Below are 25975 nucleotides of genomic sequence, written 5' to 3' on the forward strand. Positions count from 1 at the left end.
AGCGTGTGCTGTTCCAGGGTCACTTCAGGGCCTGAGGAGGCAAGAGCACCATAGCTTAGACAAGTGGAACGCCAGGCCTTACAGGTCACACGTGGGCAGGTGGTTGCGTGCTGTATATAGCAGCATGTCTTTTCTGGATGGAGCATGCATTTTCCTAACTATCAAGATATCATTGCATGTTCTTTTTTACCTGACAGCCCAGGGGCATCTGGATCGTGCCTCGGTGCTTCTCTGCGTGTGTTTGTTGAGGACGGTCCTACAGATACCACAGATCAGTGGGAACTCACCTCCTCAGCTTCTGGAGGCTACAGGTCAGGGATCAAGGCAGAAGGAGGGGTGGAGTTTTCATTTCAGGCCTTTGACGTTGGCCTCCGGGTGGTCACCTTCTTGCACTGTCAAAACATGGCCTTTACTGTTTATTGCTCACACCCGATGTGCTGTTGTGACCAGATCCTGGGGGTGGACATTTATGGGTATGGCCATCAAACTCTCAGCTGTTACTGGCAGTTCCAGCAGGGATAAGAGTTGTTCCGCATACATGATTTAAATTTTGCTGTGGGACGCTGACATTGTGCTATCTATGCTGGCTAGTTTTATGCCAGTGACACACGTTACAGTCATCTGAGAAGAGACAGTCTTCACTGAGAGCTTGCCCTCCGTAAGATCAAAGTGTAAGCAAGCTTGTGGGGGCACTGTCTTAATGGCCCATTGGATTGTGGCAAAAGGGGATCTTGGCCTGTCAACAGTTTCCAGACTTGAGTCAGTTTATAGACCCCCTTGAGACCTGGACGGCCAGGTTCCTCTGAGAAAAGACCTTGATAAAATACCTTTAAAGTTTTATTAACCTTTCACCAGTTCCTCCCCAGAGGGGCCTACGCCTTTCACAAGGGGAAAGGAAATGTTCCGACTTTCCAGAGTCTATTAGATACTGGTTTGGAATTGATGCTGATTCTAGGAGATCCCAAGAGACATCGCTGTCCTTCCGTAAAGAAGGAGAGACTTAGAGAGGTCTGGTGATGAATGAAGTTTTGACTGAAGTCCGACTCACAGTAGGTCCAGTGAGTCCCTGCACTCATCCCCGGAGTGTATAATTGGGATAGATATTCTTAGAAGTTGGCAGAGTTCTCACATTGGCTCCCTGACCTGTGGAGTGAGGGTTGTTATGGTTGGAAAGGCCGAATGGAAGCCTTGAGAGTTGCCTCTGCCAAGGAAAATAGTGAATCAGAAACAGTATGGCGTCCCTGGGGGAGTTGCAGGAATTAGCCACCATCAAGGACTCTAAAGATGCAGGGAGGTGGTCCCCGCTGGATGTCCCTTCGTTCTCCATTCCAGCCAGCGAAGGAGACAGACAGATCACGGGGAATGATGATTGACTATCAGACTCATTGTAGCTGCTATGCCAGGTGTGGAGTCCTTATAGGTGCGGACTAACACATCTCCTGGTACATGGTGTGCAGCTATTGACCTAGCAAATGCCTTTTCCTCAGTTCTGCCCATAAGGACCACCAGAAGCAATTTGCATTCAGTCAGTAAGGCCAGCAGTAAACCTTTACAGTTAAAACAAGTTACCTCAAGGGTATGTTCACTCTCCTGCCCTGGGTCATAACTCGTTAGAAGGGATCTAGGTCATCTGTCTCTTCCATAAGATATCACATTGGTGCACTATGTTAAAGACATTGTACTGATTGGGCCAAGTGAGCTGGAGGTAGCAGCCACTCTGAACTCATTGGTAATACATAAGCATATTAGAGGGTGGGAAATAAACCCAACCAAAATTCATATGCCTTCTACCTCAGTGAAGTTAGGGTCCTGGTGCCATGGGGGCATGCATACTTGTTCCTTCAAAGGCGAAGGGTAAGTTATTGCACCCGGCCCCTTCCACCTCCAGGAAAGAAGTGCGACATTTAGTTGCATTCTGCAGACAGAACATTTCTCACTTGGGTGCGTTACTCCGGCTCATAGGGCAGGTGGGCTATTAGCTTTGAGTGGGCCTGGAACAGAAAAAGGCTCTTCAGCAGGTCCAGGCTGCTCTACCACTTGGACCGTATGATCCAACAGACCTGATGGTACTTGAGATATCAGCAGCAGATAGGGCTGCTGTTTGGAGCCTTTTGCAGGTCCCTGCGGGTGAAACACAGAACAGACCTTTGGGGGGTTGGAGCAAAGTTGTAGCAGAATTGTTTTTAGGCCTCCAACCAGCTCCTATCATTAATTATGAACTCTCAGCCTTCGCTTAGTCCCACTAGCTGTTTTAATATAAACTTTTTCTTTTCATCTGTTTTACCTTGGGCCTTTTTACCATTCTTTCGTTCTGTGTGTCGTACTTTCCTGCTTCCTCTGTGTCTGTCTGTCTGTCTGGCCCTTGGTGTCTCCCTGTCATCTCCTTTTCTTTGTTCTGCAGCCTCTTCCTCCTCCTACTTATTATTGTTCCCTGCCAGGAAGTTCTGCCTATAGCTCTCCCTCACTATTGGCTGTCCAGCTTCTTAGTAGACCAGTCAGGTGCCTTAGGCAGGCAAGGTAAAACAGCAACACGTCTTTACATAATTAAACAAATGCACCACGTCTTTACATAGTTAAACAGATATTCTGCACATAAACAAATGTAGCATGTCTTTACACAGTTAACAAATATTTTTCAATACAAGGCTGTACAGTCATCTGCGGATAATCAATTCTCCCTTCGATAGACATTTCTTTTTTTTTTCTCTTTTTTTTTATTTTTTAATTAAAATTTCCAACTGCTCCCCGTTTCCCATTTCCCTCCCCCTCCTCCCACATATTGCCCCCTCCCCCCGCTCCCCTCCCCCTATCCCCACTCCATTTCTCCTCCCCCTAGTCCACTCCCCCTCCCTCTCGATACTGAAGAGCAGTCCAAATTCCCTGCTCTACAGGAATCGATAGACATTTCTTACCCTGCTACTGGGTCTTAGTAGAAACTGAACATTTGACAGTGGGTCACCACGTTACCCTGTGACCTGAGCTGGGTGTTATCTGACGCACGATGTCATTTGACAGCAGCAATCCATTACCAAATGAGAGTGGTATATATATAGTTGGGTCAGAGCAGGTCTTATTGTGAAGAAGTTTTGTTGCAGACCAAGATGTGTCTTTGCCAAGGGACCTTCTGTTTGGTTTAGTAAAGAGCTGAATGGCCAATAGCTAGGCGAGAGAGGAAAAGGAGGCGGAATCTAGGTGTGCAGAAGTGGAAAACAGGAGGTACAAGACTGAAGAGATGTGACGTCACGTGATAGGATGCAGACCAGCCAGCAGTCTGGTGACAGGCTGACTACATTAGACCACTTCCTCTGGAGAAAAGACCATGCTTTGTCCTTACTGGAATAGATATTCTGGTTAGGGATTTGCCTTTTCTGCACGTAACGCTTCTGCCAAAAGCACCATCCGTGAACTTACAGAATACCTTCTCCACAATCATGGTATTCCATAAAGCATTGCTTCTGACCAAGGAACTTGCCTAATGGCCAGAAAAGTGTGGCAGTGGGCCCACAATCATGAAATGCACCGATCTTCCCATGTTCCCCACCATTCTGAAGTAGCTGGCCTGATAGATGGAATGAATGGTCCTTTGAAGACACAGTGACAGCACCAATCAGATGGCAACAGACTGGAGAGAGGGGACGGAGTTCTCGAGAAGTGTGACCTGCTTTGGATCTATGTATGGTACGGTTTCTCCCGTAGCCAGCATCCACGTATCCAGGAATCAAGGGATGGAAAAGGGAATAGATCCACTTACTATGATCACTACTGGTCCACTGGGGATGCATCCTGTTCTGTGATCTTAAGTTCTGCTGGTCTAGAAGTTTTCTTTCCAGAAGAGGGAGTGTTCTGATGTCCTTCAGGCCAGCGGACTAAGAAAGGAATAGTAGTGTTCAGAGGGGTGATTGATCCAGATTACCATTGGATTGCTTCTCCACAATGACATTAAGAAAGATTCTGTCTGGAATGCAGGAGATCCTTTAGATCGTCTCTTGAGGCTACCATGTCCTGTGATTATAGTCAATGGGAAACTCCAATGTCCTAATCAGGCAGGGCGACAGTGGGCACAGACGCTTGAAGAGAGAAAGTATGGGTCATTTCTGCAGGAAAAGAGCCAAGAGCAGCCGGAGAGTGGAGGAAATAAAGAATGGGTAGTAAAGGAAGGGAATTATAAACAGCAGCCAAGACCACATGACCAGATTTAGAAAGAGAATTATAATTGACGTGAATATTGATTTTGTTAAGAATGTATTTGTGCAGTTACTTGTGTTTTCTTTTCTCGATTTCTTTATCATGTAACATCAATTAAGAGACTATCAGTGGCTATCATTTAAGTTTGAGATACAGAAAAATATCCCTCAAGGGACATTGCTACCTATTCTAAATTTCTACAGTGCATGCCATTGTACAAGGGATAGTTATATCATGTTAGGGATAATTATGACCTGGTTACTGATTTCATTTGGAAATGAAGCATGACATAAGGGGATGTGATTGTCTGTCAAATTGACAAGGGGTGGAGTTGTGATGACAGTTCTTTTTTTGTCAACTTGACTGCATCTGGAATGAACTAAAACCGAAGCAGCTAGGCACACCGATGACGGGTTTTTTCTTAATTAAATCAGTTGAAATGGTATGACCCACTTCTAATCTAGATCTCTGAGAAGGGATGATTTAGCTTTAATCTGGGCCATGTCTTCTGCTGTCTAAAGATCATGGAAGAAGGAAGCTGGCTCTCGCGGAAGGACACGAGAGACAGTTTCTAAGAGTTAGGGGAAAATAGGTCAAGCAAGGTGGAGGTCTCAGCAGCTGCTGGGAGGAAGGGACTCATCAGAGCCCGAGAGCAAGCTATACTTTCCCACGTAAGTAAGGTCAGGAAAGCAGACAAGCTCAGCGCTGGAGACCTGAGATCACATACTTGATGGCTCAGAGTGGGCGGGGGTGCGGGGCGGGGAGGAAGAGTCATTCAGAGAGCATGAGAATGCCCGGAGCAGTCGTGCAGACTGGAGTAATATGACCAATGTTCCTAGATGGGAGGTTGTGGGAACAGAGAAAGTTCTGCTTCAGGCAGGCTTAGCAGTCAGGGTGTGTAGGCATTAAAGATTGGACTTCTGGGCTAATCATATGTGCCATTGATAGGCTTTAAAACAAATCGTGTAAGAATAGATTTTTAAAAAGAAAAAATGTCTGCAAAAATAATTCATTCTTTGCCAGGAGGAGACAGCTTTTCCTTGATGGGCCTCCGCCTTTTCAAATGGCACTTTCAGCTTTGAAGAGGGGCGTCTGGGAGGCTCTTGCATGTTGTATCCAACTCTAAGGAGGAGTGGTTATGATATTTACTCCTTTCTTGATATTAATGTGTTGCCAGGGAGATCGGCTGCTACCCAGCCTGCTACTAACAGCCCTGCTGTCAATCTCTGGTTTGGAGTTGTTCATTTTCTGGGTTCTCTTCCCAGTTCTTCTGCCCATTTTTGCTGCGGAATTTGAAATGTGTAGGCTAGCTGCAGACAGAGTTAGGATCATTCTGGCATTGGGGTATTGCTCCTTCCTTTATAATGCAAAGTCACCGTTTAGCCGTGGTAATGTCCTTTTCTGAAGGCTAGTGCCCAGAGCCACCCCACTTCCATTTGACTAGTTCTTACTCGTTTTCTTCTTTCTGTTCTACGTTCACTTAGCAGATCCGTGTAATCATGTTTGTAGTTTTTTAGATTATATATAGTTACGTAATTATTGATGTGTTTAGATTTAGACCTCATCTTTGTTGTTGTTACTGTGGTGATGGAGATGGATGAAGATGAGGATGATGTCAGGGTCTCTCTAGGTAGCCTTCACTGGCTTGGTACTTCACTAGGGAGACCAGGCTGACCTCAGTCTCTCAGAGATCCACCTCCCTGTGTCTCTTGCATGATGGAATTAAAAGTGTGCCCCACCACATCTGGCTACATCCTCTCTTTCGTTCTGTAGGTCTTTACTCTCTTGGTTGACTTTGTGTGGTTGCTTAGTTCGTTTTGGAGCCGAGTTGAGTTCAGGGCTTTAAGCGTACTAAGCTACACTGTCGGCCTGTTTCTGCTTCCTTTTAGACTTTGAACATTTTGTAGTATTCCATTTTAATTTATCCCAAATTGTGCCTATTTGATAGTTATTTCCACTCTCTCCCACCGTCTCTTTTGCGTTGACGACAGTGGTGATGCTGGGTGTTAAGCCCAGGACTTTGTGCATTTAAGGGAAACAGTCTACCACCAAGCGAAATCTCAAGCCTGATAGTTTTTCATACTGATTAGTTTCTTTTAGTGGTTGTAAAAACTACCAAGTGCATGCCTGTGAACTCTTTGTAGACTGTTAGGACTAGCATTTTTTTCTACTCTGTCACAGAATATGGAAATCTTACCACCATACAGGCTTGCTTTTCCCCTGTTAGAGTTCCCTTTGTGTCTTCTTAATCTCAATAAAAAGAATTGAAACGTAGACTGAGAAGGACACTTGAGAACCATTTTATTACAGTGAAAGAGCAACAGGGCAGGCAAGCTGTAAATCTCGGCAGTTGACAGGGAGAGGGAGATGAAAGGCTTTTAAGTTAGAGTCGGCGTATGGATGTATATAAACACACTGTTAAAGAAAAGCTGCGTAGGATTTTGGCTATTTCCCAAAGACAAGATAGACAGGAGGAAGGGTTGTACAACTTGGGAAAGTGGGCAGCCTTAGCAGAGAGGGTCTGAAGAAGGGTTTTATAAGGACCTTAACCTGTGAGTTCCAGGACAGGCTCCAAGGCTACCCAGAGAAACCCTGTCTCAAAATACTAAAAAAAGATTTGTTTATTCTTTCCAGCACATAGGCATACGTGAAGAGGACACCAGATCTCATTATAGATGGTTGTGAGCCACCATAGAGTTGCTGGGAGTTGAACTCAGTACCTCTGGAAGAGCAGTCAGTGGTCTTAACCTCTGAGCCATCTCTCCAGCCCTTTGACTCTCATTTTTAGCTTATAGATCCTCATTGACTTTGGTTTGGTTTTCAAGTATGGTTTTTGAATACCTAAAACCTTAATTACCTTAATTATCGACAGTGGATCAATGGGGTCCATCTTTAATTGTGTCAAGCCTGTGTTTTTAATTATCTAACACTCCCTGATGTTATAGTTATTTTTATATAGCTTATATAATCACATAAATATATTTATATGGGCTGCTGCTTAGTGCTAATATACGACTTAACCATATGCAGACCCTACGTTTGATCTTCGGCACCAATATAAATAAGTACATACCACGTATTTATATAACTGCCGTTTATATAGACCCGATATTATAGTAGACTGAGTGGCTATCAGGCCCTAGAGTAACAGAGAGGATCGGTAGGCAGCAAATCAATTATCTTCAGACAGAATTAGTAACTGTAGTGTAGTGAGCACACTGGACGATGGCAGCTGGCTGCTGAGTAGCTGGCCGTGGTGAAGGACAGTGGGCTGGGGTGCTCTTCGCTTGGGGGTAACACTTAGTACAGTTATACTGAGTTTCTTTGTGTGCCGTTTCCTGCCGTGTGATTTGTACCGTGTGAAGGAGTAAACTCCGCTTTCGTCTGCATACAGCTTTGAGGGGTCAGGCTTGGCCACTGTGCACACAGTTCCCAGTCATGCAGTCTCTGGTATGCCAATTGGGACTGTTCGCCTAAGAGTGGTCCTGGATGGTCAAGGTTTGTTAGTTCACGATCTAAGGCCTAGCTCACAAAGTTTGGGCCGGAACTCTGCGGGCTCAGGTCACAGCAGTCTACGGTTAGCAATCTGGGTTAGCAATTAGCCTTTTATGTGCCGAATAACTCGAACGGAAACTGGGTGCAGCTTTGTGGACTCTCCCTCACCACCACGGCTTGGGACTTGCTGGGTCTCTGGAACTTCTGTTTCCAGTTTTTCATTTTGGTATGGAACTCTGACCCTTGAGAAGGCTCACAGGCAGCGTGCTATGGTCTGTGGGTCTTTAGTTTCCGTGCTGCCATTTTGTTCAGAGGCTTCCGTTGAGTTCTTCCTTGGCCTCGTTTGCTGTCACTTCCTTCTTAGAACACAACCCCATCCTGCGGCTCCATTAGGGACACAACCCCAAGTCTTCCTATCTCCCCTTCACGATGGTGGACTGTCTTTCTAACCCACTGCCCATCCTGCTAGGGTCAGAAGCCATTCGATGGGAGACAGGCTGTGTGCTGCCTCTGCATCTTGTAGCTGGCGTGGATGTGTGTTTTATGCCTGCACTTCTCTGCCTCTCTGTTCCAGCTTTGGGGTTGATGCTTTTCTCTCTCGCTCACCGTGGACACACCGTTGCTCTAGTACAGTCCCTGCGATTCCAGCCGGTTGTGTTTACACTGCTGGTGGCCAAGGGCAGTCATCTCATCCTCACGTATTTGGAATAACTGTGCAGGAGATGCTGCCCTCTTCTAGCCATGTGAGGGGTTAACACACCCTCTGTGGGGTCCTAAGCACCAGCAGCTAGGATGGGAGCAACAATGTGGAAAGGGTATAGGGAGACGGCAAGTGTGGTAGCGGTATTTTCTGCTGCAGGATACTCTATAGAGGTCAGGAGAGCTTTCCCAGTAAGCCTGGAGGAAGGAAAGGACTCTCAGGGACTTGCAGTCCCTATGTCCCCATTCTGTGGGTGTCTCCAGTGCCCTTGCAAGAAGTGGGGGGGGGGGACTAGAAGCCACCTAAGTCCCGTCGGAAGGCCTGCTGTATATTCCAGACTGTGTCTTCCCTAACAGCCGGCTCTGTACTTTGTTCTGTTGCAGTATGGCTGCCCAAGTGACACTAGAAGATGCGCTGTCCAACGTGGACCTCCTGGAGGAGCTGCCTCTGCCTGACCAGCAGCCCTGCATTGAGCCTCCACCTTCCTCCCTGCTCTATCAGGTAGGTCTCTGAGAAGACGGGAGAGGGCTGGCTGTTCTCACCTCAGCCTGACGTCTTTGTTCTGCTTCCCTCCCCTGCAGCCCAACTTCAACACCAACTTTGAAGACAGAAATGCATTTGTCACAGGCATTGCAAGATACATTGAACAAGCGACTGTCCACTCTAGCATGGTAATGTTGTCCATTTCTGTTTCTGTCTAGCAGGTGTCATGTTTAAGCAGCAAACGAACTACATGTTTTCCTGATAGACTAGGTAGAGGAAAAGAGATGGAAATGTCTTACAGTCTTAAGAAAGTTCTTGCTTTTATTATTAAAAACAGTCTATAGTTTTGTTTTGTTTTTTATAAAGATTTATTTATCGTATATACAGTGTTCTGCCTGCATGTATGCCTGCAAACCAGAAGAGGGCACCATTTCTCATTATAGATGGTTGGGAACCACCATGTGGTTGCTGGGAATTGAACTCACGACCTCTGGAAGAGCAGCCAGTGCTCTTAACCTCTGAGCCACCTCTTCAGCCCAGCCCAGAAAAAGTCTTTGCCAACATTGCAAGGGTTCCCTTGGTTGGTGCTCTTTCTCTCTCCATTTCTCCATGCCTGGACTTTATGTGTCAGGTGTACACTCATATGGGATTTGGGTTTTCTAAATGAATTCTGTAATTGTAATTATGTATTTTAATGATCTTGTGAACATTTTTAATCTCATGAAATGCACCAGAGAAAAATGCCTTCAATGTCTGTATAGCCCGTTTTGTAAATGTCCACTGTTAACTCTGTGTACATTTACTCAGTTTCCCCTTTTGTGTAATAAAGAATACTGTGATGAACATCTTTCTAAATATTTGTAGGAATGATGTTATAAGATGAAAGGTTGTATTTTTGTTTGCTTGTTTGTTTGAGTCAGGGTTTCTCTGTGTAGCCCTGACTGCCCTGGAGCTCCCTCTGCAGACCAGGCTGGGAAAAGCAAGTTCTTTTGATGCCTCTTAAGTCATTGCCAGAATTCTAGTCACATTTTAAAGAAGACCTATGGGTTTTTACCTTTTCACCAAAGCAAATGATCAGGAAGCAATGGGACAGCACACCAAAGCTGTTATTAAAAATGATGGTAGCTTGGGGCTGGAGAGATGGCTCAGTGGTTTAAGAGCACTGGCTGTTCTCCCAGAGGTCCTGAGTTCAATTCCCAGCAACCACATGGTGGCTCACAACCATCTGTAATGAGATCTGGTGCCCTCTTCTGGCCTGCACGTGTACATGCAGGCAGAACACTGTACACTTAATAAATAAGTAGAATTCTTTAAAAATAAGATGATGGATGATAGCTCTCTTCCCGTGGGTACCGTCCCTGGATTTTTGTGCTGTGTGAAGTAGTCTGTCTTTTCTTCCCATGTATCCCGGGCTAGCAGCTCTGCTTTTGGATCCTGCCTAAACCAGGAAGCTTGGTGTGACCTGGAAAAGAAACTGTGAGGCTGCTATCATGGATTCTTGCCCTAGCTTCAGGTCTGCCTTCCAGGCAGTTATTGAGGGTTGGATGCACCTCTGTGGTGGCTCTCCTCAGAAATGGCTTACGTTGTCATCCAGAGCCCTTTGCAGCCTACTGAAGCTGTAGGGATATTTGGTGGGGCTGTTGTGGTTGTCTGCCGTGCACAGTGTTTCTCTTGTGAGGGGTGGGCGGAGCCATCAGCCGTTCGCATCTCCTTCTGCGTTCATTCCCCTACTTACACGTGAGTCGTCCCGTGTGTTTTGCAGAACGAGATGCTGGAGGAAGGCCAGGAGTATGCTGTCATGCTTTACACCTGGAGGAGCTGCTCTCGAGCCATCCCTCAGGTACCTCGCCCTTCCCCGCCCTTCCCGGCCCTTCCCGTCCCCAGCCCTGCCAGGCCACGCCCCCTCGTGCCTCTCGTGCAGTTATGTGACTTGGCTTTTGTCTCTCGGCGCTTAGGTGAAGTGCAACGAACAGCCTAATAGAGTTGAGATTTATGAGAAGACCGTGGAAGTCCTTGAACCAGAGGTCACAAAACTGATGAATTTTATGTACTTCCAGGTAAAACACTAAAATAAGTAGAGGGGTTTAATACTAAGGATAGGGACAGTGTAGTCTAAAGTAGAACAACCACGTTAGACAGAGGGCTAGGGCTTCAACACTCTCCTGAGTAAATTCTTTTGTGTCTCACCTCTCCTTAGGGTGAAATTTTACCCTGCACAAAGCTTGCTTTCGTCCATTCCAAGTGCAGTGTATATCAACTTTTTCCAACTTTTTTTTTTTTGCCTTTCTGGTACTTCCTACCTGGACCTCCTTTGACCCCTCAGTTACGGGGCGGGGTGGGGGTGGGGTGGGGAATGGCCACACGGAAGAAACTTGCTGACTCTAAAGTGGCCTATTGGAAATGTCTAAACGATTTTTTAATGTATTTTTATTTTATGTGCATTTTTATGTGTTTTGCCTATTTGTATGTCTTTAGAGGTGTTGACCTTGGAACTGGAGTTACAAACAGTTGGGGACTGCTATATGGTTGCTGGGAATTGAACCCTGGTCCTCTGGAAGAGCAAGCAGTCAGTGTTCCCAACTACTGAGCCATTTCTCCAGCCCCCCCCCATACATTTTTTTCCCTCCAAGACAGGGTTTCTCTTTGTAGCCTTGGCTGTCCTGGAACTTGCTCTGTAGACCAGGCTGGCCTTGAACTCACAGAGATCCGCCTGCCTCTGCCTCCCAAGTGCTGGGATTAAAGGCGTGTGCCACCACTACCCGGTTACAATTTTTCAACTGTAGTTTTCTTTGAATTTTTTTTTTTTTTTTTTTTTTTTTTTTTTTGGTTTTTCGAGACAGGGTTTCTCTGTGGTTTTGGAGCCGGTCCTGGAACTAGCTCTTGTAGACCAGGTGAATTTTTACTTAATCTTAAAACTTAGCAAAAAGAAAATCCCCTCTGCTTTTCACCTGACAGTCAACGTCAGTATCTTAGATGCTCATTGGAGCATTTTCCTCAGGGACTGTAGTTCTTTTCTGTTGCTAAAACAAAATATCCCAGTGAACCAGTTTAATGGAGAAAGGATTTATTTTAGCCCAAAGTTCAAGGGTTCCGTCCATCATAGCAGGGGCTTCCAGACAGTAGAAGCTTTGTAACCACTTGGGCATGCCGCTTCCTTTATTATGACACAGAGATAAGAATTCATACTGTGTCTCGGTTTCTTTCTCCACTTCTGCAGCCCAGGACCTCAGCCAGGGAATGGCATCGCCCACAGGGGTGTGGGTCTTTCTATCTCTGTATAATCAAGGTGATCGATTGATTCCCCATAGGCATGCTCGGAAACCCATCTTCCAGGTGATTCTAGGTTCCCTCAAGTTCAGTCAGTAGTCTTGCAAGAATAATCAGCCAAATTCTTTTACTTTAGTGAGAGCCGCAGCTGCTGAACTGCGAAATAATGGTTTCTACAGAGCAAAGGTCTGGACGTTGCTCAGACAAGGGTCTCTCTGTGAGAGGGAAGGTGATCCTAGAGCCTAGTGAAGGACAGTAAGTGAGGGGCCGTCCTTGGAGCGCCAGAGGAGATCCGATCAGCGGCTGAGAGGGCTCTTCTGCTTTTCCCTTTCTGTGCTCAGAGAAATGCCATCGAGCGTTTCTGTGGGGAAGTGAGACGCCTGTGTCACGCGGAGAGGAGGAAGGACTTTGTGTCTGAAGCCTACTTGATCACTTTGGGCAAATTCATCAACATGTTTGCCGTGCTCGACGAGCTGAAGAACATGAAGTGTAGCGTGAAGAATGACCACTCAGCGTATAAGAGGTGAGCTCAGGCCCACAACGTGTGGTGGGGTCCCAGAGAGGTCCCATCTCAGCCTTGCAAGTAACAGGCGCCTGTCTCCTGGGTGCTAAAATCATCCCTTGTGTTGAGAGCAGCTACTTAGCTGTCTTGAGCCTGTGAGTTCGTGCTACCAAGAGTAAGGTGCAGGAGTTACCAACGGCTTAAGGGTCTCTGGTAGTTTTACAGCAGCCTGGGGCTTTCTGGTGAGCCTCCGGTGTTTATGGGACAATCTGAGTGCTTAGTAACCATGAAACGATAAACATATACCATGGGAGGTATCCTAGGGTCATACTGAGCATCTCAGGTCCTCTGGACAGCTCTTCCCTGTGCTAACTTTCCGTTTTTAAGAACACCAGCCTACAGCCTATAGAAGGACCAGCAGGAGTGTGCTAAACAGGTTTTGTTGTTGTTGCTATGACGAAATGCACCAAGTCTAGATTTAGGGTAGGTCTTCCAACCTTAAACAATCCAGGTTTAGGCTAGGTCGTCCCATGGCAAATGATCAGTCAAAATCCTCCACGAGCATGCCCAGCTGCTTGGGTTTTACCTGATTCCAGGTGTAGTTGACAATAAGATGAACAAACTACCCTTTATTCTATGCTCGTTCTTTCTCTCTCTCTCTCTCTCTCTCTCTCTCTCTCTCTCTCTCTCCCCCCCCCTTTCTCTCTTTCTCTCTCTCTCATTGACCCCTGTTTTGTGTCCAGATGGTAGCTTTTGTTTCATATTCTAAGTAAAATGGAAAAAAATCACCCACACGATTGTGATGAGTCTTGACTGAAATAGAAAACAGTGCCCTTAATTGGTTCCTTCCTTGGTTAGCTCCTAACCTAGCATCTGTTGGAATCAATAAGATGAACATATTGAAAGATATGATTTATTATCATATTTATTATTATTATTTAAACTGCATACAAGTTTTGTTTGTTTGTTTTTGTCTTGTTTTGTATTTTTGAGACGGATTCTCTATGTAGCTCTGGCTGCCCTGGAACTCCCTTTGTAGACCAGTCTCGCCTTGAACTCACAGAGATCCTCCTGCCTCTGCCTCCCAAATGCTGGGATTAAAGGTGTGTGCCACCACCGCACAGCTCAAACTATTTTATTATTTTTTAAATTTTTTATATTTTAATTAGGGAGTAAGGCTATTCTGCATTCATCATGTGTTGCTCAGAGTACAGCATGGCTGCTTGAGTTCTGCCCACCGTTTACATTAGTGTGGACAGGGAGGAAGGAGAATATAAACCTGTACCCTTGGGCTGGAGAGGTGGCTCAGCGGTTAAGAGCACTGGCTGTTCTTCCAGAGGTCCTGAGTTCAATTCCCAGCGACCATATGGTGGCTCACAACCATCTGTAATGAGATCTGGTGTCTTCTTCTGGCTGGCAGGCAGACATGCAGACAGAATACTGCATACATAATAATAAAATCTTTCAAAGAAATATTTAAAAAATTGTACTCTTTCTTAGCAGTAAACATTCAAGTTCCTGACAGTCCCTTGCATCATATCTCACGGCCTACCTCTCTGTTACATGGCCACAGCCAGTAGCTAGGGAGACACATTATCATTTCAGATCATTCAGACCATCTGTGAGGAAGGAAGGAAGTGAATTCAGTATGGATATGACCCTTCCTTATGTAAACTTAAATATTTAAGATTCTGAGTCGCATAGGGAGGCCCTGTTGGCAGTTCCTATTACATGGAAAGGCTCCTCGCTCTTTCCCTACATAGACTCACCGTGTGCCTTCAGGGACTTTCCTGTACAGCCCTTTGGTCTCCCACACACCATGCAGCTGAATAGGTGGTAGTTCAAGGACTCTGAGATGTTACCATGCTGGCGGGCTGAGACGGCACTTCGTGGCGGCCCAGAGAGGGTTTCTAGAAAGATCTTTAACAATGCATTTCAGAGCATTTTGTAGTCAGAATATGTGGAGACTTGCCTCTGACAGGGAGGCTACCGGTCCTTTGACGCATAAATAAAGGAAGGCATTTACCTGTGTATAGGAGACACCAGAATAGAAATACCTGTGGGCAGTAAGCACAAAAGCTGTATAAGATACGTCTGAGTTGTCTAAAGGTTTCCCTAGAGCAGTGGTTCTTAACCTTCCTAATGATGCAACCCCTTAATACAGATCCTCATGTTGTTGTGAACCCCCCCCAGCCGTAAAACGATTGCCATGGCTACTTCATAACTGTCATGTTGATACTGTTATGAATCATAGTGCAAATACCTGATACACAGAATATCTGATGTGCAACCCCTCCCTGTGAAAGGAGGTCACGACCCACAGGTTTTGAACCACTGCCCTAGAGTCAAGGTCAGAAATGCTTCAGGAGTCTGCAACACATTTCTGTATATATAAATAGCTTCAGGTAGAAGAGAGGACTCCTGGTCCCCTTCCCTATCACCTCCCCCAAACCCCTCACCTTTAAATCAATTTGTGGATATGTTTCAGAATTGACTTTTCTTCCTAGGGCTGCTCAGTTTTTACGTAAAATGGCAGATCCACAGTCCATCCAGGAGTCTCAGAACTTGTCCATGTTCCTGGCCAACCACAACAAGATCACACAAGTAAGGATGCGTTCTCCGCACGCCGCCGACGGCCCGTGTTGCCGGTGCAGCTGGAGCGGGCGGTAGCTTCTGTCTCCCCTTGTGTTTCAGTCTCTGCAGCAGCAGCTTGAGGTCATTTCTGGCTATGAAGAGCTCCTGGCGGACATCGTGAATCTCTGTGTGGATTACTACGAGAACAGAATGTACTTGACGCCCAGTGAAAAGCACATGCTCCTCAAAGTGCGTGGGTGTGGGTATGGGTGGGTGTGGGAGGGTGGGGACAGAGCATGGCTGTACTTGGTCTAGAATCCTTCGCCAGCTTTTCCTTTTGCTGAAGCTCTTCTGGTGTGTGGATCAGGTCTCTTGACTATGAAATCCTTCGTCCTTTGGTCTGTTATTCACCTCAACACACACTTGGTCTGAGGCACTGTCTGCTGAGTACACCTGCTGTCCCAGCTGGTGACACATTCTTGTCAGGAAAGTTCCCCCGAGGTGATGGGGACGGCTATGACAGTAGAAATGTCATGACCATGACTGTGCTGGCAGATGTAGGAGCTCTAGTCATGTCCCCAGGGTGTACTGGGGATGTGCACACGGCTGTTGCTGGATGGAATTTGTTAGTTTTGCACAAAGTTAAGTTCTGTAGTTATGCATGGCTCTGTATTGAATTATGCAGTTCTACAAAATCCCTGGGACTCAGGTTAGGCTAGTCAACACTGCTTTGTCTTTTAGCATCTAGCCTGGAAATCAAATTATCCCTTGTAACTGATTTCAGGGAAGAAGAATAAGGGGAAAAAAATACATTCAAAGCACCAGACTGGGAATAGCAGGCATTAATCACAATGAAACCTTAAAAAGATACACATCTCCACAAACACTGGCTCCCTTTCTGTGAGCTGGGTAACGACCGAATAACCTTTGAGTGATTAGGTGTTAAGTACTCTTGGCTGTGCAAAGGATAGCCCCTTTTGTAGCACCATTAAAAGGAAGAGTGATTTGTGATTTCAAAGTTAGCAGCTTGGCAGTGTGCATCTGTAAATTCATAGATCCAAGTGTTATATGGCACCATTTTGTGGTTTTTCAGGTCATGGGATTTGGCCTGTACCTGATGGATGGGAGTGTCAGTAACATCTACAAACTAGATGCCAAAAAAAGAATCAACTTATCCAAAATAGACAAATACTTCAAGGTGAGCTTTACATGTGTGTGCATGTACATATACATATATGTGTGTCTGTATGTAAAGACATTGATATAAACATGTGAATTTATATATATAAGGGCTTTTTGACAGATTTTTGCTAAGTTCTGAGCATTGACGATCAATGTTTTTATAAATATCTGCGTTGAATTTTTTGCCAAGTGAATCTGTGGCTGATTGTGATGTCTGTCGGAATGCAGGAAGATAAGAGAGGGTCTTGAGACTTCTCCCCTCTGAAGGCCAGGCTTTCTCTTTCTTGCTCCTTGCCTTGGTTTTACCCGTGTTGAATCGTGTAGAAATGGCATCTTACGGTTTCATCTCTTCTGCATCTGACTGCATGTGCCCAACCCTCTGTAAAGAGTGCTTCTAGGGTCCTGGGGTGGGGGAGAGGGGAGAAGCTTTGCTTATTTTCATCTTATTTTGTGTTTGAACCCATTCTATAGAATGAAATATATCTGCCAGATACAGGAATAAAAAGGCTTATGCCTATATGTTGTTCGGTCACGCCTATAAGCACGAAGAGCAATGTTTGAGCTCAGTTTCAAAGTACGTCTGTACATTTGACCAGTGTCTCTTACTGCCAGGTGTCATAATAACTCAATACAGGTACACCAGTGTCCCTTTGCTTCTCCTCTCATTCTGTCTAGAGCATTTTATTAGGCAATTTCAGTGCAGCTGAGTAGCCAGTTGCTCTGAATTTTCCATGTAATTATATCCAGTTTAATTACAGAAGAAACCCTGCAGAGACGGGGTTCAGGGTTGCACGTAGGAACAAGAGATTGTGGTTTTGAAATCTAACATTAATGAAAAACTGTAGATGTGCAGTGTATTTTTAGATTTTCTTTTAAGCTCTGCGTTAATATTTTAAAGTTCATTTCTTCTGAAGTGTTGATATAGGCATTTGTTGTATACTCCCTGGATACTCTCTTTTCTTACCACCAACATTATTTTTTTAAATAAAGTATTGCATCTCGGACCGTCAGTCACCTGATTCACGCAGCTCTGGATAGTTTTTCAGCGACAGCTGCCTATTAATTATGCCATATGAATAAGCTTGAGATACTGTCCATCCCAAGATCCACCCCAGGGTTGGCTAAGACACTGGATCATTACTTGATTTTTTTTTTTTTAATTTTAAGTGGTGTGTGGTTGCGTATGATTTAGAGTGCTTGATTAATCATTTTGCAAACCGGAAAAGGCAATGATCTAAAGCAATAGCATCTTTAACAGGTTGCTCTGCTAAGACCCCTCTAAGAAACTTGATACTTCCTTCTGTGGTTTGTGGAGCTTTGAGGAATCTGAGAGTCAGCGCATCTTTTTTTAGCCAATGCCTGCCTAAAACTAGATGTCTGGCATCTTTAGCAAATATCCATCAAAAGATTCTACAGGGCTTCATAAATCTGGATTTTCCTCAAGAATGTCTGATCTTTCTAATCCAGGCATTCGGTGTTGACGGTAAACCTCCAGAAGGCAGTTAGGTCTTTATAATCCAAGCAGCGTTAGTTAAGACCCAAGCTTGAAACTTCGCGTGCCTGGGGACTGACTGAGCTGCTTGGTAACCGCATTGGTACCCACCTCTGGTCCAGGAGGATATTGATGCAGAGGGCTCAAATAAGACCCATGATCCTGGGCTTAGCAAGTTAAAATACATCTTCTATATAAGCTCTATGACCTGGGTTGGGTCCCACAACCCACATGAGAAGCCAGGTGCGGTGGTGTGCAGCTGTAATCCCCACTATGGCGAGATGAGAAAGTGGAGATAGAATTACCTAGAATCTCACAAGCCAGTTAGCCTGGACTATGACATAGAGGTCATGGGATAAGACCCTTGCATATCGAGGAACAGAACGAGGAGCCTGACAGGGTGTTGGGAAGAGCTCCACTGCAGAAGGACAGCAACGCTCACCCATGTAATGTCTCTTTTGGGCAGGTCTCAGTTTTCTCTACGATTTGTTGCTGCTGCTGGTGGTGACATTTAGTTTTTTGTTTTTAATTTTTTGAGGACCGTACACGTGAGCACTGCATGTACATCACCTGTACCCTTTTTCCAAGTTCTCCCCGCCCCCTCCCAAATTCATGATGTCTTTAATTATTTATTGTGCCCATGCGCATACATACTACTGAGTCCCTTTTGTATGTGTTTCTACCACTTGGGATCAAATGCCTGCTTCCTTACTCAGGTGTATATAGTATTCTTTCCTTCTGTTCAGCTGACACAGAAACCCACCTCCTCATTTCGCTGTCTACAATAAACCCACCTCCTTGGACCAGATGTGTGAAATAAATATACTGAGCTTGCACGCAGGTGCTAGTGGCTGCCTGGATCAGAGTGCATGGCCACCCAATGCCAGCTTTTTTGTACTCGTGGCTTCCTTCGTTCCTCCTAACCCCAGTTAGGCGAGTCCGTAAGACGCGCAGGTCATGGAATTCCTGGTCGCATTTGGTAGTTTGACTGACGCTGGTAATTCTTTCCTATCTTTGAGGTTTTTACGGTGTAATGGAGTCCAGGTGTTTGCAGTATTCCCTGAGTGTGCTGAGTTTCCCTGGTGTCTGCTGGAATGATCTCCTCTTCATTCCCTATTCCGCGTCCTTTCTTTAGGTTAGTTGGCCGAGTGGCTGGTGATCTTATACAACAGCTCATAGATTTGTTGATTCTTTGTATTGCTTTCCTTGGTTCTGTTTCCTTAATTTCTGCTCTGATTTTTATTTCTTGCTGTCTGGGTGGTTTGGGTTAGGTTTTTTTCCCTGTTTTCCCCAAATTTGGGGTTGCATCACGAAGTCATTTACTTGTCCTCTTTCTGGCTTATTGTTATTATTTCATCTGGTGTGTGGGGGTAATTTGGTTTATTATTATTTCATCTGGTGTGTGTGGGTAATTTGGTTTATTATTATTATTTCATCTGGTGTGTGGTAATTTGGTTTTTGATTATTATTTCATCTGGTGTGTGTGGGTAATTTGGTTTATTATTATTATTTCATCTCTCTGGTGTGTGTGGTAATTTGGTTTATTATTATCATCTCATCTGGTGTGTTTGGGTCATTTGCCTACATGTATTTGCTGCAGCCCAGGTATTCAGCTCCCAACGCCGCACCCAGGGTCGCCAAAGGAAGGCCTCAGAGCAGCAAGGATTTTAGAAAACCTTCATCTGAGTGTCTTTAGGATACAAGTCTCTGTCTGAGGGAGAAAGACTCAGACATACACGATCTGAGGGTCATGCTCTGTTTGTTTCTTGCTGTCTTTTTCCAGGTCCAGTTCTCTTCTTCTAATTCTTTCTAACATTTAGTTTCAATTCTCTCATCCCGATTCTTTTTAATCATCTGTTCACACAGCTTATATACCCATTTTGCAACAAACTTTAGGCAGTGGAAAAGTTACAAAGCTGTTTCTGGGGGTCATAATGCATTCCTCCAGTAAACAATAGGGTGCAGAGCCATTACCATGGCAACGCCTCGGGCGGGGCGAAGAGTGCTGGGCAGCCAGGCGCTCTTTGGCAAGGGCTGGCATTGAAATGTCCCAAGCCTAGGGATACGTTTTCTCATCCTATACATAGCCCCAGAGTTCAAGGCGGGAAGCCTGCAACTTTATTATTCAAGGCTATGAGGCTGTGAGGCCAGACGGTCTTCTGTGGCCCTGGCTGTCTGGGAAACTTTTCCCACATAAAGCAGATTCTCTCTGCACTTGGTTGATTGTCGTTCTTGTCGTAGATGTCAATTTTAGGACTAAAACATAAACAGTTAATTAGCTGAGTCTTGAATTGTACGGCATAAATGGAGGTTAGATGTTCGATTGTGCAGTATTAATTGCTAAGGAATTCAGTAGGAAGTGGTTGCCGGTCAGCTGGGCCTGGCTAGAGAAACTAGCAAATACTCCAGGTCCCTCTGTCTAAAAGACCTTGATTTAACAAGCCACATGTCTGCAATTCTGTCCCCGTGTCTCATCTGTGGAGAGTCTAGCTTGCAATCCATGCACAGAGACATTCAGTCTAGCTGATTTCTTCTTCGCTGCCCTGTCAGCTAGCTAATGATGGAAAACAGGCTCCTAAGCTTCTCACCGTTCCGCGGAGCAGAGGCCAAACTGGAAAGGCATGTCCCATTCACCAGAAGTACACGGTGCAGGAGGCAGTCATCCTTCTGTGCCCAGTAAATGAACACGCTGCTGACAGTTTTGAGAAAAATCCCGTGGCTATCTCAGGAAGAATAAGATTATGGTATCATACACGGTAGAACCCGTCGTGTCCCAGGCAATGGGCCCATAAGCCTTGTTTATGAGTTTATTCTCCATCAGACCCTGGCTTGTCTGGCGGGTCATTTTTTCATTCTCGCTTCTTCGTTCCCTGTGCGGTGAAACCAGCAGGGACCCCCCCACCCCAACAACACACCCTCCTTTCCGTGGTTCGGCTTTTCCCTCAGCTCTACAATACAGTTGGCAAATAGATACTGTTTGTATTTATGGTGTATACCGTGATGTCGTAATACATATGTTCACTGTGTACTGAGTAAATCGAGTTCATACCTTTTCGTGTAGAGGGCATTTAACTGTTCTAATAGTGACTGTCAAGCCATGTAAGACTGTTAAATGTTGTCAGCCGTGGGTCCTCCTCCAGAGTTGAAACTTTACGCCATTAGGCATCCTTCCAACTTTGCCTGCCTCCTCGTCATGGCTCCGTTTTCTTTTGCTGGTGGGAACTGAGCCCAGGGTCCCTGCTAATAAGCATTTGGCTCCATCATTAGACTGTAAGAGCCACGTTCTCATCCCCTCCCCTCGTCACTTACTTTATGGTGTCCTTTGATCAATGGAAGTTCTTGGTTTTCTTGTATTCTTGATAAGCCTGTCTTTTTATTCGTACCCACTGAAGGCATCATCTTCTGCTAGGTTACCTTTGTGAAGCATACTGATTCCTTTCTCATCTAGATCTGGAATCCTTCTCTGGAATTGGCCCCGTATTTATTTCTGTGGGAGGTGAGGGTTGACATTCTTAGAATTTTTTCTACTGTGGTTATTCAGGTGACCCTGCTTATTGGTTTCAAAGACATTTATTTCTCTGTTCCTCTGCAGCCTCTCCTGTACACAAATCAGTCTGTAGGTCTGTGTCTGCCCTGGGTCTCTGTCCTCTATTCTGGCTTCCTTCCTTGATGCAAGGGCCATTGCTGTCTTAGTTAGGGTTTCTGTTGCCGTGAAGAGACACCATGACCACAGCAACTCTTTATTTTTATTTTACTTTTCGAATGATTTATTTATTTGTGTTTTATGTGCATTGGTGTTTTGCCTGCATGTGTATCTGTGTGAAGGTATCAGGGTCCCTGAAACTGGAGTGACAGACAGGTGTGACCTGCCATGTGGGTGCTGGGAATTGAACCTGGGTCTTCGGGAAGAGCAGCCAGTGCTCTTAACCACTGAGCCTTCTCTCCGGCCCTCACAGCAACTCTTATAAAGGAAAACATTTCATTAGGGCTGGCTTATGGTTCAGAGATCTAGCCCATTATCGTCATGGTAGGAAGCATGACGGCAGACACGGTGCTGGAGAGGTAGCTGAGATTTCTACATCTGGATCTGCAGGCAGCAGGAAGGACAGGAGCCATTAGGCCTGGCTTGAGACTGCAAAGCCTACCCACGCAGGGACACACAGCAAGGCTACACCTCCAATATGCCACTCCCGTGGAGACTCTGGGGCCGGTTTCATTCAGACCACCACACTGACTTACTAGCTACTGCCTTCTAACAGGTGTGCTTATCCGGAAGAGGCTCTCCTCCAGCCTTATTCTTCAGGATAATCTTAGATGCCAGCCTTCACTTTTCACATTTTCCTACTGAGATATTGACTTGGGTTCCGTAAATATAGGTCTGGGCTGGAGGTGTAGCTTGGTAGTGAGTGAGTGACTGAGTGAGTGAGTGCTTGCTTAATAGACAATGGTCCTGGGTTTTCATCCCTAGCAACAACAACAAAGAATAAACTTAGAACTGTCAGATTCAAAGGAAACCCCATTTCCCCAAATTCCAATGGCCAGTCTGTGGTGGTCCTGACTCTCTCGGTGTCGCCAGTACTAGTTATCCATTTCAAAGTCCGTGCTAGCATCCTGGCTCCTAGCACCTTCTCCCCTCCACTAACGGCCCTCCAACTCCCGGGCTTCCCTCTCTCAGCTATTCATTGCCTTACAACCCTGCTATCTTTGGTATGTTCATGCTCTTCCTTTCTCTGTGTTTCTCTCTCTCTCTCTCTCTCTCTCTCTCTCTCTCTCTCTCTCTCTCTCTCACTCTCTCACTCTCACTGTGTTTTCTCTGTTCTCCATCCCCGCTGTTTACCTCCCTGGCACCGAGAGCCCCGCCTAAGCCCTTCAGGTGCATCCACAAGAGCTGGCTAACGAGGGTACTCAAGACCCAGTCTGCTGGAAAAGGTTCAGTCTACTCTCTCTATCTGCTCTGGATCCCTCCAGAAGCTTCTGGCTGTTCTTTCTCTATATATCCACAATAAATACCTCCCTCTTAGCCATACCATGGGACAGTCATATTAGTCCATACAAACACAATAAACTATTAGGCCTTCTAATACATGAACATGATATATTCTTCCATCCATTGAGAGTTCTCTAGAATCTTAAGGACAGGGTTTTTGCTTTGAGGTCTTAATACATGTTTTCTTTGAGTGTCATTCTAACCTGTTTCCCTATAAATTTTCAACTCTGCGTGTTGGTTATTAATATATAGCAATGCAGCAGTGGTTGGAGCAACAAGGTAGGTTGTCTTTCAGCATATTTTCTATGTTGTTGTTTCTTAAATTGCATTTCATTCTTTTCAGAGGAGATGTTCTTGCACTGAATGCTTTGCAGCCATGTTTAACGCAAGCTGGAAGTTAGTGTGAGCTGTTTCCCCTTGTTGTTGTGGTTCTGGTGACGGGATGTCCATGGTGATGCTCTCTTCCTTTCTTTCTGTCACTGCAGCAGCTGCAGGTGGTTCCCCTGTTTGGAGATATGCAGATAGAACTGGCGAGATACATCAAGACCAGTGCTCACTATGAGGAGAACAAGTCCCGGTAAGGAGAGAACCGACGGGCTGCTAGAACTTCTTCCAGGGCCCTCTGGGCACCTCCAGAGCGTGCATTTCCATGTCTAAAGTAGTACCTTGACATTCCCACAAGTGTGGAAACCAGTGCCCCCTATGGTAGCTCTTTGCCAGATATAACTCTTTGTTTGGAAATTCATTGATCAGAGCACTAAACATTTTAATTTCCTTCTTAAGGCAAGCCACATTTTGAATGTTCCGAGTCCAGTGACTAGCATGTTGGACAGCAGAGCCTTAAAATATGTTTGTCATTCTAAAGATTTCTACAGCACAGTGCTGACTGAGAATATAAATACATGAAAATAGTTTTCTACACTCAGTAGTGTGGTGAAATATGCCTGTCAGCCAAGCCTGGGGAGGACCAGAGATTTGCATGTACGTTAGCAGATGTCAGTCAACCCTGGGGAGGGGCAGGGATATGCATGTATGTGTATGTTAGTATGTGTCAGCCAACCCTGGGGAGGAGCAGGGATATGCATGTATGTTAGCAGATGTCAGCCAATCCTGGAGAGGAGCAGGATATGCATGTATGTTAGCAGATGTCAGTCAACCCTGGGGAGGAGCAGGGATATGTATGTATGTTAGCAGAGTTTACAAAATTGTCTCCTGAGGGTTAAACCAATCCAGGCCTATTTTTGCAAAGTCCCTGGAGCTGAGCCTGGTCTTAAATGCTTTTTAATAGAAACCCTTAAACAAACAAACCATAGATAATGACTGTAATGGCTAAGGCGGAGACACTATGGCCCACAGGTCCTGAAGAACTCTGTCTCTAGGCCAAGAGTAAGCTCAGCTGCGAAGGGTCTGTAGCTTACCATTACAACTTACTATATGCACGCAGTCTTATTTATTGTACATTTCACATGGCCCATGAATTTGTTGAGTGCTCATACCCATAACCAACCAGTATTTACCACTTAGCTGTGATTTAGACATTACATTTCTCCCTCAGGGGACAGGAGATCTCTACTAGTGAAAGCTATGTAGTACATCCTTCGGGTTTTGTAGGCCTCAGGCGGTTTCTGTTACTGAATGCTCCTAGCCCCACAGGGTCTTCCTCTGCTGCAGTTGGTGATGTCCTAGGCACTGCACTGGTGCCTCAGGTCATGCAGGGCTTTCTCTCCATGCCCAGGTGGACCTGCACGTCCTCAAGCAGCAGCCCACAGTACAACATCTGTGAGCAGATGATCCAGATCCGGGAGGACCACATGCGCTTCATCTCTGAGCTGGCACGCTACAGCAACAGTGAGGTACACGCCTACCACACCTTGTAGGCTGCACCCAGAGTCATATGCTACAACAGTGGGGTGCATACCTGCCGCACTGTGTAGACTGCACCCAAAGCTACACGCTACAACAGTGAGGTGCACACCTGCTGCACCCAGAAATACATGCTACAACAGTGAGGTGCACACCTGCTGCCCCAGAAATACATGCTACAACAGTGAGGTGCACACCTACTGCACCGTGTAGACTGCACCCAGAATTACATGCTACAGGAACAGTGAGGTACACGCCTACCGCACCATGTAGGCTGCACCCAGAGTCACACACTACAGCAATAGTGAGGTGCATACCCACTGCACCCAGAGATACACGCTACAACAGTGAGGTGCACACCTGCTGCACCCAGAGATACATGCTACAACAATGAGGTGCACACCTACTGCACCGTGTAGACTGCACCCAGAATTACACGCTACAGGAACATTGAGGTACACGCCTACCGCACCATATAGGCTGCACCCAGAGTCACACACTACAGCAACAATGAGGTACACGCCTACCACACTGTGTAGGCCGCACCAAGAGCCACATAGGCACCCAAAAGATTTGCCTTTATTCTTTTGCACTCAAATATTAACATTAATTGGTTTTTAAAATGTCAGTGTTTTAAAATTCATTTCTTTAAATTGACCAAACCTAAATAGGGGAGGATCCCTCAAACCCAAACCAAAATACTCAAAAACAAAACAGAACCCTCATACTTGATGAGACAGTGTGGGTTAGCCTTGTCTGTATCGGCTAAGCTGTATGGAATAAAGCTTTGTATCAGGAAAACACTGGAAGGGCTGGGACTGGTAGACACTTGCATAACACATGTATAGCTGTTGCATGTCCGCTCCAGTGAAAAGTGGGATGGGGGGAGAGGGAGGGAGGAGAGAAAGGGAAGGGGCAGAAGAGGGAGGGAAAAGTGAACCATGTTAGGGTTTCCCAAAGAACAACTCAGGCTAGGATGAAGCAATGGAAACAGATGGAGAGGGAGACCAGAGAGGGTTTCTGATCTGCAGGCCTTGTCGCCTTTAGAAGGGAAGTCAGTTCCCAGGCTGAAGCTAACTGGAGCCTCAAAGTCAGTGCAGGGGAATCCTCTACCCGTCTGGATTGGTTTCATTTTCTCTGCCAACTAGAGAATTAAATGCAGGGGAAGATCAAGCACAGTGGGTAGCATCAGGGGATGTCTCAGACATAATCAGCCAATGGAAAACACTCTTTTTAAAGATGGGG

At 45.7% G+C, this 25975-nt stretch overlaps 1 protein-coding gene across 4 annotated transcripts in view; it reads left to right on the forward strand.

Annotated features, from left to right (window-relative positions):
• Positions 1-25975, forward strand: part of Cyfip1 (cytoplasmic FMR1 interacting protein 1) — an 84469-nt gene that overhangs the window by 19566 nt on the left and 38928 nt on the right. For all 4 annotated transcript variants that reach the window (XM_057756598.1, XM_057756595.1, XM_057756596.1 and 1 more), the window contains exons 2-11: positions 8764-8881; positions 8962-9051; positions 10626-10703; positions 10819-10920; positions 12472-12653; positions 15140-15236; positions 15327-15455; positions 16300-16404; positions 23353-23444; positions 24603-24720. In XM_057756598.1, the coding sequence (XP_057612581.1) occupies positions 8765-8881; positions 8962-9051; positions 10626-10703; positions 10819-10920; positions 12472-12653; positions 15140-15236; positions 15327-15455; positions 16300-16404; positions 23353-23444; positions 24603-24720 (1110 nt within the window). In that variant the 5' untranslated portion in view covers position 8764. The remainder of the gene's footprint in view (positions 1-8763; positions 8882-8961; positions 9052-10625; positions 10704-10818; positions 10921-12471; positions 12654-15139; positions 15237-15326; positions 15456-16299; positions 16405-23352; positions 23445-24602; positions 24721-25975) is intronic.

Source organism: Chionomys nivalis, chromosome 23 (assembly GCF_950005125.1).
Source record: "Chionomys nivalis chromosome 23, mChiNiv1.1, whole genome shotgun sequence".
Lineage (NCBI taxonomy): Eukaryota > Metazoa > Chordata > Mammalia > Rodentia > Cricetidae > Chionomys > Chionomys nivalis.